Raw genomic sequence first — 14,361 nt, 5'->3', positions numbered from 1 at the left:
AAAAAAAAAAAAAAAAAAAAAAAAAAAAAAAAAAAAGAGTTGTGGCTGGGTGCAGTGGCTCATGCCTGTAATCCCAGCACTTTGGGAGGCCAGGGCAGGCAGATCATCTGAGCCCAGGAGTTTGAGACCAGCCCAGGCAATATGGTGAAACCCCGTCTCTACAAAAAATACAAAAATTAGTTGGTGTGGTGGCATGCACCTGTAGTCCCAGCCACTTGAGAAGCTAAGGTGGAAGGATCACTGGAGCCCAGGAGACGGGGACTGCAATGAGCAATGATTGCGCCACTGCACTCGGCCTGGGTGACAAAGTGAGACCCTGTCAAAAAAAAAAAAATGTTGTGGCACACACCTGTAATCCCGGCATTTTGGGAAACCAAGGCGGGAAGACTGCTTGAGTCCAGGAATTCAAGACCAGCCTGGGCAACACAGAGAGACCGCATGTCTAAAATTAAAAAAAAAAAAAAAAGTGCCAGGCACGGTGGCTCACGCCTGTAATCCCAGCACTTTGGGAGGCCGAGGTGGCTGGATCACGAGGTCAGGAGTTCAAGACCAGCCTGGACAATACGGTGAAACTCTGTCTCTACTAAAAATACAAAAATTAGCCGGGCATGGTGGTAGGAGCCTGTAATCCCAGCTACTCGAGGGGCTGAGGCAGGGAACTGCTTGAACCCGGGAGGTGGAGGTTGCAGTGAGCTGAGATCACACCACCGCACTCCAGCCTGGATAACAGAGTGAGACTCCATCAAAAAAAAAAAAAAAAAGAAATAAAAAAAAAGTTGTGAGCATTAGATAATATATGTAAAATAGTATCTAGAAAAGCCCCTGTAAACTGCTATACAAATTCATTCATTCAACAACTATTTATTGAGCTGCTCCTGTGTGCCAGGACTATTCTAGGCAACACAGATGGAGAGAGAACAAAGAGACAAAAGCCCCTGCTCTTGTGGGGCCCACATTCTACCACAGCCATCAAGTGCTTCAATGTCCAGCATCAGACTCAGTCAGGAAATCTCCCCGGCGTGCTGGCTCTGCCACTGGCCAAAGCCACTAGCCTGGGATGACCACAGCATCTCTGAGTCTTCACCTGAACAACAGAGGCTTGGTCAAAATGATTTCTAGACTTGAAAAGATGGAAAACGTGCTTTTTCCTGCATATCCAGCCATACAGAAACTCCTTCTATATCTGGCCCATTTGGAGAACTGTGAACACAGTAGCAACACTATCCCTACAGATTAGCCTGTGGCCAGTCTCTGACATCATGTTGTAAATTAAACATGGGACCAAAGTTTTGAGATATTACAAAAAAAAGGCAAATTATAAAATCCAGAGAGTGCTGATTAGAAAATTTCAAATTGGCTTAGCAAGATCCATCATAATGAAAGCAAGACTGTAAATTACAGGTAGGTCTGAATGGTTCAGCCACCTCTAGTTTCTAATGCAAGGTGCCCTGGGGAATCACTTCACGGCTTCAAGTGATTGATTGGGAATAATGTATTCCGATGGGAAAGGGAAGTGAGGAAAGAAATTCATCTCTCACCAGTGAATTACTCCTCCTGGCTAAGAGCTTCACATCTTCAGTGTTAATTGTGGTTCTTTTCGCATGTCTGCAGAAAGGGCAGAAGCAAGTCACCAAAATGTTTGGTATTATTTAAAGTTTTGATGAAACACAGAAGTTCACGGTTAGACTTCAAGAGAGCAGGGATCTCTAAGTAGCCCATCCTTTTAGATAAAGGGCATTAAGCAAAAGTGACACAAAAATTTGTGAAGTTCCTAAGACCCCAATTAAGTAAAGAGATGGAGAAAGCAAAGGCCCATCTCTCCACCTCCGCTTAGAGCCAAGGGTACCTGAAGAGTACAAACACAGACAGGAGGCTGAGGGCTTAGAGCCCTTCTAAACCTGGCTTCCTTGGTCACAGCTAAGGCCGCAGAAAGATCAAGAAGGTCTAGTGCAGAGAAAATGAGCCTCACGGTACAGAGGGTACCTGCTTAAATAGACACTAAATAGAAGAACAAAGAGAACCTCCACAAAGGACGGCTTTACTTAGGTCAAGATTCTGACGTTCTCCAAGGGCTAACTTACAGGAAAAAGCATATGCAGATGCCTCCTAATGCCCCATTCCCAACAGGTAGTTCATGCATTCCCTCCCTCCGCAATAGCACAGGTAGAACAAAGAACATCCTCTTTTTTTTTTTTTTTTTTTTTGAGACGGAGTCTCATTCTCTCACCCAGACTGGAGTGCAGTGGTACGATCTTGGCTCACTGCAACCTCCACCTCCCGGGTTCAAGCAATTCTCTGCCTCAGCCTTCTGTGTAGCTGGAATTACAGGTGCCCCACTAAATTTTTTGTATTTTTAGTAGAGACAGGGTTTCACCATCTTGGCCAGGCTGGTCTCGAACTCCTGACCTCATGATCCAGCTGCCTCGGCCTCCCAAAGTGCTAGGATTACAGGCATGAGCCACCGTGCCCAGCCACAAAGAACATCCTTTAAACTGGAGTCTGCTTCTTGCTCACAAGTTGGACTCAAATTCTCATTCTAGTCCTTTTATCTTTGCTAGGAAAGGTAATTTGAGATAATAAGCTCTATTCAATAATATATTACTCTGATTATACCCTTTCTTTCCATTTCTAACTTTCCCACAAAATACACAGGCACTTTGTAAGCAGGAATAAATAGGAATCTTTGCATCCTTAATAACCAGCAAAGCGGCCAGCACACACGGTGAGTCCTCACTGAACAACTGCTGAGATAAAAGATGAATTCACACAGAAATTATTCTCCATAATTTGGCCAAATTAATCCTTCACATTCTGCTAAATATACAAATATCACGTCATCTCATCATGATTGATAGTATCTGCTTGTCATGAGATAATACCCACTTCAAGAGAGAATTTTCTAATTAGCAACCTGCAAGGACCACACAGGAGAGAAAACAGACAGAGGTGACACAAGAGCAGCCACAAAGAACGAGGCCAGTACAGATGTTCTGTCTGGGTGGAGAATATTAAGTGCGCATGGACAGGGTGGCCCAGCCTCAACCTCACAACCAGGCTGCTCTGTCTATATTTACGTTCTTCTTAAAGTACAGTAAAAGGAATAAGCACAATGAACCATTTACAGAGTGAACTTATCTGTTGACAAGAAAGTTTTAGGAAACAATGATCTCAGTCCTCCCCACCACTTCAGCTTTGCCTCCGGTATCTCTGCACTAAGGCCCTTGATGGAAGGAGCAGCCACTGCATATCGTAGACTCTCCTAAGTCAAACCTCCAACTCCAGAAAATTACTCTAGCTAGGGAAAATAAAAAGCAATTTTTCATATAATATGCTTTGTAACACAGCCTTAAAGATGATTCCCAAAAGTTCTCAGAATGTATGTCCTATAGAATATCTATCTTCTTCAAAATGTTTAACAATACTAGGAGACTACAGATTTCAAAGCTAAATAAATTCACAATTCAGGCCAGGTGTGGTGGCTCATGTCTATAATCCCATAGCTTTGGGAGGCCGAGGTGGGTGGATCATTTGAGGTCAGGAGTTCAAGGCCAGCCTGGCCGACACAGTGAAACCCTGTCTCTACTACAAAGACAAAAATTAGCCGGGTGTGGTGGCGGGCACCTATAATCCAGCTACTTGGGAGGCTGAGGCAGGAGCATCGCTTGAACCCAGGAGACGGAAGCTGCAGTGAGCTGACATCATACCACCGCACTCCAGCCTGGGTGACAGAGTGAGACTCCATCTCAAAAAAAAAAAAAAATTAACAACTCAGATTGGCAGTTGCTTTCCAAAGTCTGCCAGTGAATTGATTTAGAATTTAATTGTGTATTCTCTGGCCAGGCATGGTGGATCACACCTGTAATCCCAGCACTTTGGGAGGCTGAGGCAGGTGGATCACCTGAGGTCAGGAGCTCGAGACCAGCCTGGCCAACATGGTGAAACCCCATCTCTATTAAAAACACAAAAATTAGCAGGAGTGGTGGCGTGCGCCTGTAGTCCCAGCTACTCGGGAGGCTGAGGCAGGAGAATCGCTTGAACCCGCGAGGCAGAAGCTGCATTGAGCCGAGATTGAGCTGCTGCTCTCCAGCATGGGCGACAGAGAGAGACTTTGTCTAAAAAAAAAAAAATTGGCCAGGCACAGTGGCTCATGCCAGTAATCCCAGCACTTTGGGAGGCCGAGGTGGGTGGATCACCTGAGGTCAGGAGTTTGAGACCAACCTGGCCAACATGGTGAAACCCCGTCTTTACTAAAAACACAAAAATTAGCCGGGCACAGTGGCACACACCTGTAATCCCAGCTACTTGGGAGGCTGAGGCAGGAAAATGCCTTGAACCCAGGAGGCAGAGGTTGCAGTGAGCTGAGATCACGCCATGGCAATCCAGCCTGGGCGACAGACAGAGACTCCATCTCAAAAAAAAAAAAATATCCAGCCCCTGTTCTCAAGTCTCCCTCTTGCTCCAATGCTCCAAAAAAGAAGAAAAAGCAAAAAAGAAAAAGAAAAAAGAATTTAATTGTGCATTCTCACAGAAACTTCTCATAACAAGTTCACCAAAAAGAAAAAAGATGCCAGGCACAGTGGCTCAGCTCATGCCTGCAATACCAACACTCTGGAAGCCCAAGGTGGGAGCATCACTGGAACCCAGGAGCTCTAGGTTGCAGTGAGCTACGGTCCTGCCACTGCCCTCTGGCCTGGGTAACAGAGAGATCTTGTCTCAAGAAAAAAAAAAAAAAAGAAGAAGAAAGAAAAGAAAAAAGAAAACACATTTGTCTTAATGAAACAATGTTACAAATACTCATTAGGTTCCCAGGCAAGCCTAGAGAGGCTGGGTAAGGTATTGTTGACTTGAAACAGTCCATCCTTCTCAAACTGGGGTAAAGACAGTCTTGGGAGTAGAGCAAGTGTGACAGGGACAACTCAAATCCACAAGATAACCGAAGCTGGCCTTCCAGGAGAATCAACTGTATTCAGTGACCAACTTGAAAACAAAGCTTTTTTGTAGGAAAGCAAACTGGAATTCACACAAAGGATGAGTCTTCAAAGAAAATCTGTAGTTGTGGGTTGTGCCAAGAAGACGGGGTGCTTCCCTGCCTCTGGCTGCACCCCAGATTCCTGGAGCCTCATCACTGGACTCTGGACTCACTCAGTTCTCAGAGGCAGCCTTTCCACAAACTCTTTTTTTTTTTTTTAAAGAGACGGAGTCTCGCTGTCACCCAGGCTGGAGTGCAGGAGGGCAGTGCACGATATCGGCTCACTGCAACCTCCACCTCCCTGGTTCAAGCAATTCTCCTGCCTCAACCTCCTGAGTAGCTGAGACGACAGGCGCACACTGCCACACCTGGCTAATTTTTTTTTATTTTATTTTAGAAGACGGGGTTTCACCCTGTTGCCCAGGCTGCTCTCGAACTCCTGAACTCAGGTGATCCACCCGCCTCTGCCTCCCAAAGTGCTAGGATTACAGGCGTGAGCCACCGCACCTGGCCTCCACGAACACTTTTATGTAAAAGATGTTGTCCTTCCTTGTGGAGCTTATGGTCTCCACACACAGATACACACACACATGCACGCACATACTCCCTTCCCCGCCAGTACCCAGCAAAAGAAAATCAACCGTTTACCTGGCACAGTGGCTCACGCCTGTAATCCCAGCACTTTGGGAGACTGAGGTGGGCAGATCACTTGACGTCCGGAGTTCAAGACCAGCCTGACCAACATAGTAAAACCCCATCTCTACTAAAAATACAAAAATCAGCCAGGTGTGGTGGCGCATACCCGTAATCCCAGCTACTCGGGCGGCTGAGGCAGGAGAATCACTTGAACCCAGGAGGCAGAGGTTGCAGTGAGCCAAGATTGCACCACTGCACTCCAGCCTGGGTGACAGAGTGAGACTCTATCTCAAAAAAAAAAAAATAAATAAAATCTACCTTTTATGTACTTTTTAAAAAACACAGAATATCTGAAAGCCTAATGTGTTACCATGCTCTTTCTATTCATTTTTTTAATAGAATTTTTACAGAAGTATTTTCAGGCTGAGCATGGTGGCTCACACCTATAATCCCAGCACTTTGGGAGCCCAAGGCAGCATTGCTTGAGTCCAGGAGTTCAAGACCAGCCTGGGCAACATACCAAGACCCTGAATCTCTAATATATATATATTTATTATTTTTACGTAATTTAAATGTTCCTTCCCCCCCCCCCCCACCGCAAAAAAAAAAAAAAAAAGGTGATAAATATCTTTCACCGGGGAGGAGGCCACACATAAGGGACTCCCGCCTCAGTCAGCAATGACTAAGCCACATGAGCTACCGGTATCCCTTCATACTATCTTATCCCTTTTGGTCAAGCTGAAGATGCTAAGCGGTTTTCAGGGACGAATATCCACAGGAATAGGACAGATTGAGAGCTTGCCCTCCGAGAACCCACCGCTTTAATTCATTCAAAACAGGCATCCGAGAAACAAAGAGCTAACGGGAGCAAGGTGAAAAGTAAGGGGTGTGGGAGAGGCTGGCACCGAATCCAAGTGGCAGCAGATTAGAAAGCTTTCGCCCTTTCAGGCCTTTGTCATTCAAACTGTTTCATAAAAGCAATTTGGTGCAATTGTTTTCAATTACCTGCAGTACTAATTGAAGAGGTGAACATAAATCATCTGTAAAAGCTGAGGCTTTAGCAGCTGAAAGCAAGTCACCCTCTTTCCAAGGAGTGCGTCTTACTCAGAACAAATGCGGCAAATGAAAACCCCTGCCTGCCATTCTGTGTACACCTGCAAGCAATTACCACTGCGGACATGCTGCAGCTCCCTCCGCAGAGGGGCAGCCACCCCCGGGCACCATGTTCTCAAACCCTGAGCAATCAAACCACCCGAAGACATGGCTTTTAACACAGGCACCACCATTCAGGGTCCTGGAGACGGTATTCACACCTTTTTAACTTGGAACTGAATAACGTGGGTTCTTTAATAAAAAAATACTTGGAAAACTTCAAAAAATGTTCAAATAAGTCTGAATCACCGTGATTGAGGCAGGCGTCATGTTCTTGCAGAACCATGATTAGAGACAAGCCTCCACAAAACACACGGCAAACTGAATAGCTAAAGCTCTCCTGAAATAACCCACCAGATGGAGAGGCCCCAAAGAGCTGCACAGACGCCGCGTCGGATAACCAAGTTCTCTACCCACCTTGCAAACGTCTCAAGGTCTTTGGCAAAATTTTCTGAAAGAGAAAGATACACACTTTAGGCACCCTCCCATCTAATTTCAGAAGCAGCAAAAGTGAAGCCTTGATTTCCACAGCCAGTACAGTGACTAACACAACAAACCTTCTTAAAGGTGAAAGGAGGCGCTTCCAGGAGCCCCGCCATTCCCTAAGAGCCTTTAGCTTTTTTTATTCATGATGACCTCCTTGTCCTTCCCAGAGCCCTCCACCCTTCATGGCAAGTCTTCCATTAATTGTGACTCTGCCTTTGGTTTCTAGAAACTACCCTTTAACTTCTGCTACAGTTAAGGCCTGTGAGGTCTTTCGTTTTCCCTCTGAAGTCAAGCAAATACCAACGCTAAAGCTCAGCTGTCAAAGAAACTATGGGTAATACAAAAATGTTATAAAGCACTGAAACAAAAAATGTAATGTCTAATGTTCCAGCCGTCAGGGCAGTTTAAAACAATAAAATAAAGGCGTTAATGCCCCAGTGTTAGTGTAATAGGAAAAAAAGAGTTCTTCCCATAAAATATCCACAACTCGTAGCCAAAAAAAGCAGTGGTTCATGAAGAACGCATGATGGTGATAATATTCTCGGTCTGCTGTCAGACTCCCCACGGCTCCCACCCACGTACTGCTCCCACGTGAAAGCAACCTTTGGGGTTTACAGACATGGCCAGGGAGGCCGAAGCTTCGTACCGCACTGTCGGAAAGTCAGCTCCGAAATGGCCGCAATGGTTTGTTTGCTGAACTGCATCTCTTTGTCCAATGCAACCTCCTCGCAAAGACAACCCACAGTATAGTGAACTGCTGCCTTCAGCCTCTGGGGAAAAAATCGAAATATTTCATGGGTAAGGTTGCAAACAAGAGCTTTTCACGGCATAAAAAATTAAGACCAAGGAGAGGGTCTGCTCAGCCCAATTCCATCGGAGCTTTCCATAATGGCTGACTGGCTTTTCAAGTGTACTCATCAGTTAATGAGGCCCGTTGGAGTGTGACTTGTAGAAACATTACCTCCTTGTTTTTTTTTTTTGAGACGGAGTCTTGCTCTGTCGCCCAGGCTGGAGTGCAGTGGCCGGATCTCAGGTCACTGCAAGCTCCGCCCCTCGGGTTTATGCCATTCTCCTGCCTCAGCCTTCCAAGAAGCTGGGACTACAGGCGCCCGCCACCTCGCCCGGCTAGTTTTTTGTATTTTTTAGTAGAGACAGGGTTTCACCATATTAGCGAGGATGGTCTCAATCTCCTGACCTTGTGATCCACCCGTCTCGGCCTCCCAAAGTGCTAGGATTACAGGCTTGAGCCACCGCGCCCGGCCTACCTCCTTGTTAATGGTTATGATTTATGTCAGGTAGAGATAAGGAATTGGATGGCAAGTCAGTGGGGAGGCAGATCAGACTCGTGCCTGCCAAGGCCCTGCATGGTTTTACTCCCTTACTCCAAACTATCTGCGGAGTTTGGACACATGCCTGAGTAAAGGCACATGCTAGGTGTTTGGGAGACAATGAAAAACCAGGCAGGGGACTTTGCCCTTCATGTGGTTAATCAAGTAAATACAGAAGGATCCCATCCCTCTGCTGCAAGCCCCTGGCAGCCCCAGGCCTGCATGTCACAGAGGACAAAACTGGAACACGGGAAAGGCTCAAGAGGGCACCCCCACCTCGATTTGGAGGGTTGGGAGGCCACCTCCACGGGGCCCTCACCGCTCCCTGGCAACCCTTTTCGGTTCTGAAAAAGATCTCTCCGCCGCTTGCAGAAAATTACCGAGGGGAGGATGAGCCTCAAGTGCAAGACAGCCTAAGCAATGGTCTCGGCCACGTGTCGACAGTTCTGTTGAGCCCAGGTGTGGGTACTCTGCCTCGGGGCGAAGACAGAGCTGAGCTGCACATGATGAAAGCTGAACCCACGAGGGCACAACATCTACCAGCAAGTGTTCAACGCATAGGCAAGAGGAGGAGGAACTGCCAAAAACGCAAGTCCAGGACCTCAGGATATAGGTCAGGCAGATGAGGAGGGCATCTGCCTTCCTGAATTTCAGACCTCACAAGGCTAGGTAAGCTGAGGCCTCTGGTAGGAGAAGCCAAAGCGCCATCGACCTGGGAGGCATGAAGATCACAGGTGTGGTCACTGCACACTACAGCCTCGAACTCCCAGGCTCAAGTGAACCTTCTGCCTCAGTCTCCTGAGGAGCTGGGACTACAGGCCCACACCACCCTGCCCAGCTCAACGTCATCTTTTTTACTTATGGGTGGGGATCAGGGTACAGGACATGAAGTCTTCTGAATGCTCTTGGCTCCAGGAATTTTTCTCAGACTTTCCTCCTCCTCCCCTCCCCTCCCCCTGGCTGGGCTGGGGGCATCACTGCATTTAGAGTCTAAATCACTAAACTCCTCAAGGGCAGGACCCTGTCAATTTTGTTCACTGCTGCCCAAGTGCCAAGAACAGTTGGTTACATGAATAGGGGGAAATATTCTACAGGCTAATCACAGCTGAGGGGCAAATTTCTCAGCCCATCTTTGCAGTTTCATTTCATCAGTAAGCATTTGTTCGTCTGTTGAGAGCCAGGCTCTGTTCTGGGGACTAAGAACAGGCCGGGCACAGTGGTTCACACCTGGAATCCCAGCACTTTGGGAGGCCGAGGCAGACAGATGACTTGAGGTCAGGAGTTCAAAACCAGCCTGGCTAACATGGTGAAACCCCGTCTCTATTAAACATACAAAATTAGTGGGCGTGGTGGCGGGCGCCTGTAATCCCAGCTGCTCAGGAGGCAGGAGAACCTCCTGAACCCGGGAAGCGGAGGTTGCAGTGAGCTGAGATGGAGCCACTACGCTCCAGCCTGGACAAGAGCGAAAACTGTTTCAAAAACAAAAAACAAAAACAGAGCAGGCAGGACCAAAGAGACAAGATGACTAAATGCAACGTGCCATCCTTAACGGAATCCTGAAGGAAAAAAAGACAGTTAAAAGAAACATCTTTAGGACAAGTGGGGGCACTTGACCATGGACTGCACGTTCAATAGCGTTTCATCAATATTAAACTTCCTGAGTGGGATAATTTACGGAGATGATGGAGGAGAATGCCTTGTTCTTTTTTTTTTTTTTTTTTTTTGAGATGGGAGTCTCGCTCTGTCACCCTGTCACCCAGGCTGGAGTGCAAAGGTGCCATCTCGGCTCACCGCAACCTCCGCCTCCCGGGTTCAAGCGATTCCCCTGCCTCAACGTCCCAAGTAGTTGCGATTACAGGCGCCTGCCACCACACTCGGCTAATTTTTGTACTTTTAGTTGAGAGGCGGTTTCCATGTTGGCCAGTCTGGTCTTGAACTCCTGACCTCAGTGATCTGCCCACCTCGGCCTCCCAAAGTACTGGGATTACAGGAGTGAGCCACCGCGCCCAACCGATGCCTTGTTTTGGGAGATGTGTACTAAAGAATTAAAATGTAGACCGGGAGTCTCAAAAATAAAAATAAAAAAAGAATTAAAATGTAAAGGCGACCTGTCAAAATATCTGCAATTAATTCTCCAATCAGGGAGGAAACAAAGCAAGAGAGCAAACAAAGCAAAATGCTAACTAGTGGTGAATCGAGGTGAGGGGCATCTAGGCGTTCTGTACCATGTTCTTGCAACTTTTCTGAAGGTTTGAACTTCTCCAAATACAAGGGACAGGGTAGACAGCTGCTGCAATGTAACTTTGTAGAGAGGAAACTCCCGCGTCTGGAGCTCATTCCCGCGTTTCTTCAGTCCGTCTTTAAGATCGCCACCCCGGGTCTTGCTTTTCGCCTCTTCACAGCACAGTACGGTTCTCAGCCTCTGCCGCCCAGTATGTCCGGCGCTGATGAAAGGAACGAATGGGATGCCTACGACGATTTTGCAGGGAAGAAAATTGCATTTGGGCCGAGTCGGTACGATCACAAGTTGGCGCGACGGAGATTCGAACCAACATCTACGGACGAGCTCTGGTCCTGACTGGTCCGCACCGCGTCCCTGCATCTGTAACGAGGGGTCGACCCCTCCAGCAGCGTTCCAGAGCTCCGGCCCGAACCGCGCTACAGGCGTCACCTGGAGTGTCTCTAATGCCGACGTTCCACCCTCACAACAACCCCATCTGAGAAGGGGAAACCGAGGCTTCATCGCAAAGCCATAAGGTGGCCTCTCGCGGCCGGACCCCCGGAACCCGCGCACTCCCCTAGAACCGCTTCCTCCCCAGCCGGCGCAGGCCAGGGTGCAGCCGCGTTGCCGCGGAAACCGCTTCCCAGCACCACCCGCGGCAGTTGAGCCAACGCAGGCGCAGCAGCAGCCGCGGGGGACGCCCGGGGCATGGGGGCCCCGATGAGAGGCCAACTTGGGCTTCGGGGTCCTTTTCTGTCCTGAAACTCGACGCCGTCCTGCCCCAGCCCAGCCCGACCACCGTTTTCCTGTACCTGTTGGTAAGAGAATCGCTGCTGCTCCTCGGTCTCCGCCTCCTCCTCCATTACTGCGTGCCGACCCTGGACAAATGTAGGAGGGCCGAGAAGGGGCGGTGGTGCGCGGCCAAGTCGGATACTCCCGCCGCGGCGCGAGCGACGGGGTGCGCGGGCGGACAAAGTACGCAGCTCCGCCCTGCCTCGCGCGCCCCCTGGCGGCGCTCCGTTGAGGGAACTCCGCCGTCGGCCTCCAGCCAGCTCCCTGCTCAGGTTTCTCAACGGAGGTGGCCGGGCGAGGCGGAGACATGACCACCCAGGTCACTGCTGCACCCCAGAGCCTAATTCAGCACCTGGCACAGCGCTGAGCACCACTCTCCGCGAAACACGTATGTGCATAGGTGTGTGCATAGGTGTTCCAGTCGAGTGTAAAGGATGCATAGCCCACGATTTACGGATCATGTAACGCAGTACACATTATCAAGAGCTCCAAGCACCTGTACCTCAGGTGTATCTTGCAAAATCCACCATCAACTTTATCATTCTATCACCAACAATAGCGTCACAAAGTCAGACTACAATGAATGAACGCCCCATGACCTCATTCAGCGAGTGGAACAGGAACTGCCTTGTTGCCATCGACAGGAGTATAATTCTGACACGAGTGGTACTGTCCTTTATGTTAACAATGAAATGAAACCATCAAACCCAATTTTGGTTTGTTTTCATTGTTTTTTGAGAGGCAGGGGTCTTGCTGTGTCGCCCAGGCTGGAGTGCAGTGGCACGACCAAGGCTCACTGTAACCTCCACCTCCTGGGCTCAGGTGATCCTCCCATTCCAGCCTCCCAAGTAGCTGGGACCACAAGCTCGCACCAGCACACCTGGCTAATTTTTATTTTTTGTGGAGACCAGGTCTCACTATGTTGCCCAGGCTGGTATCAAACTCCTGGCTTCAAACAATCATCCCACCTCGGCCTCCCAAAGTGTTGGAATTACAGGTGTGAGCCACCATGCCCTGCCTGTGTTTCTAGGGTTTTGTTTTGTTTCATTATTTTTTGTTTATTGCTTATATTTCTGTGTTCTGCATTTGTCACAAGCAGGTGCTACTTTTAGAACGGAAGGAAATCTCATAAAGCCATTCCTGTCTTCCTTTCTCATAGACATCCCTCAAGTTCCCTAAGCTTGCCGGGGGCTGAAACCCAGATCAAAGCTTTTTGGAGGAATCAGCCTTCTGAGGACTTTCCTCTGCATCTGCTCAGTGGGTGGCATCTGGAAATGACAGGCGTTTCTCGCTTCTGTCCACTGCTCCCTGTGGGCATCCCAGTCTACCTGGCCAGTCCTCCAGCCCAAGCAGAGGAGGCCTCTGATGGATTTCCCTAGTGGGCAGCGTGGGGCTGGGCAGGGGAGCCACCCAGGGTGAGCCCAAGCCTGCAGCAGGAGAGAAGGCCGGGCGCTGGTTGGTGAGCAGTCCCACTCAAGCACACCGTGGCTGCAGAGCCCAGCTCCCTCCCTCGAACCTGGTGACCCCAAGCACGTCACAGGACCTGGCCAAACTTCATGTCCGTCATTTATCAATTGGGGACAGTAGTTCCAACCTCACAAGGCATGTGTGAGGTTTTGAACGATTGCCTCCCATAAGAGCTAAAGAAATAGTAACAGTTCGTCCCAGGCAGTTCCTGCGCTTTGTACCTGTGTGTTCCCTCATTTTAAAGCAGTTGCTTTCCAGGATTAAAGAACATTATTCCAGTGACATATGTGCAATACAGAGGCACTGAAGAGTCTCAGAGACCAGGAGCGGTGGCCGATAACCTGTAATTCCTGCACTTTGGGAGGCCGAGGTGGGTAGATCACTTGAGGTCAGGAGTTCGAGACCAGCGTGGCCAACATGATGAAACCCTGTCTCTACCAAAAAATACAAAAATTAGCTGGACATGGTGGCACATGCTTGTAATCCCAGCACTTGGGAGGCTGAGGGAGGAGGATTGCTTGAACCCAGGAGGTGAAGGTTGCAGTGAGCTGAGATTGCATCATTGCACTCCAGCCTGGGCGACAGAGCAAGACTCTGTCTCAAAAAAAAAAAAAAAAAAAGGCTCTGAGAAATAGGTCGAGGGCTGAGGTGTTCATTACAGAAAATGGAGCTGGGTGTGGTGGTTCAAGCCTGTAATCCCAACACTTAGGGGGACCAAGGCAGGAGGATCACTTAAGCCCAGTGCAAGGCTACAGTGAGCCATGATCGCACCACTGTGTTCCAGCCTGGGTGACAGAGGGAGACACTGTCTCTAAAAAAAAATAATAATGAAAAAAGTATATATTAATATTTGGTTGAAACACTTCCTTGCTGAAGAAGTAGCCCTATAATCGGACCACTAGGTGTCAGTGTTGCACTACAGCATGAAAGAAGGCCAGGGATGTCCGCTGGCAATGTTGCCGTGACACTGAGTACTTTGCACCTGTCCTCGCTCTAGGCACTCATTTAATATCTCATCTGGGCCGGGCGCGGTGGCTCAAGCCTGTAATCCCAGCACTTTGGGAGGCCGAGACGGGCGGATCACGAGGTCAGGAGATCGAGACCGTCCTGGCTAACACGGTGAAACCCCGTCTCTACTAAAAATACAAAAACTAGCCGGGCGAGGTGGCGGGCGCCTATAGTCCCAGCTACTAGGGAGGCTGAGGCAGGAGAATGGCGGTAAAACCCAGGAGGCAGAGCTTGCAGTGAGCTGAGATCCGGCCACTGCACTCCAGTCCGGGCGACAGAGCCAGACTCCGCCTCAAAAAAAA

The 14,361-nt window shown here is 48.8% G+C and overlaps 1 protein-coding gene across 7 annotated transcripts in view; it reads right to left on the bottom strand.

Moving 5' to 3' along the window:
- Window positions 1-12,289, bottom strand: part of LOC108539344 (cortistatin) — a 21,535-nt gene extending 9,246 nt beyond the window's left edge. For 3 of the 7 annotated variants that reach the window (XM_017887933.1, XM_017887932.1, XM_017887934.1), the window contains exons 1-4: window positions 11,605-12,289; window positions 7,890-8,013; window positions 7,175-7,208; window positions 1,539-1,605 (exon numbers count right to left, since the gene is read on the bottom strand). In XM_017887933.1, coding sequence (XP_017743422.1) covers window positions 1,539-1,605; window positions 7,175-7,208; window positions 7,890-8,013; window positions 11,605-11,655 — 276 coding nt within the window. In that variant the 5' untranslated portion in view covers window positions 11,656-12,289. Of the gene's footprint in view, window positions 1-1,538; window positions 1,606-7,111; window positions 7,209-7,889; window positions 8,014-10,796; window positions 11,174-11,604 lie in introns of those variants that run through there. The other 4 variants (XM_017887936.1, XM_017887937.1, XM_017887938.1 and 1 more) reach the window with 4 other exon arrangements.
- Window positions 12,290-14,361: the final 2,072 nt, after the last annotated feature.

The sequence above is a fragment of the Rhinopithecus bieti genome, unplaced genomic scaffold (genome assembly GCF_001698545.2).
Source record: "Rhinopithecus bieti isolate Rb0 unplaced genomic scaffold, ASM169854v2 scaffold_16234, whole genome shotgun sequence".
Taxonomy (NCBI): Eukaryota; Metazoa; Chordata; class Mammalia; order Primates; family Cercopithecidae; genus Rhinopithecus; species Rhinopithecus bieti.
This window is presented reverse-complemented; position numbering and strand designations above follow the sequence as displayed.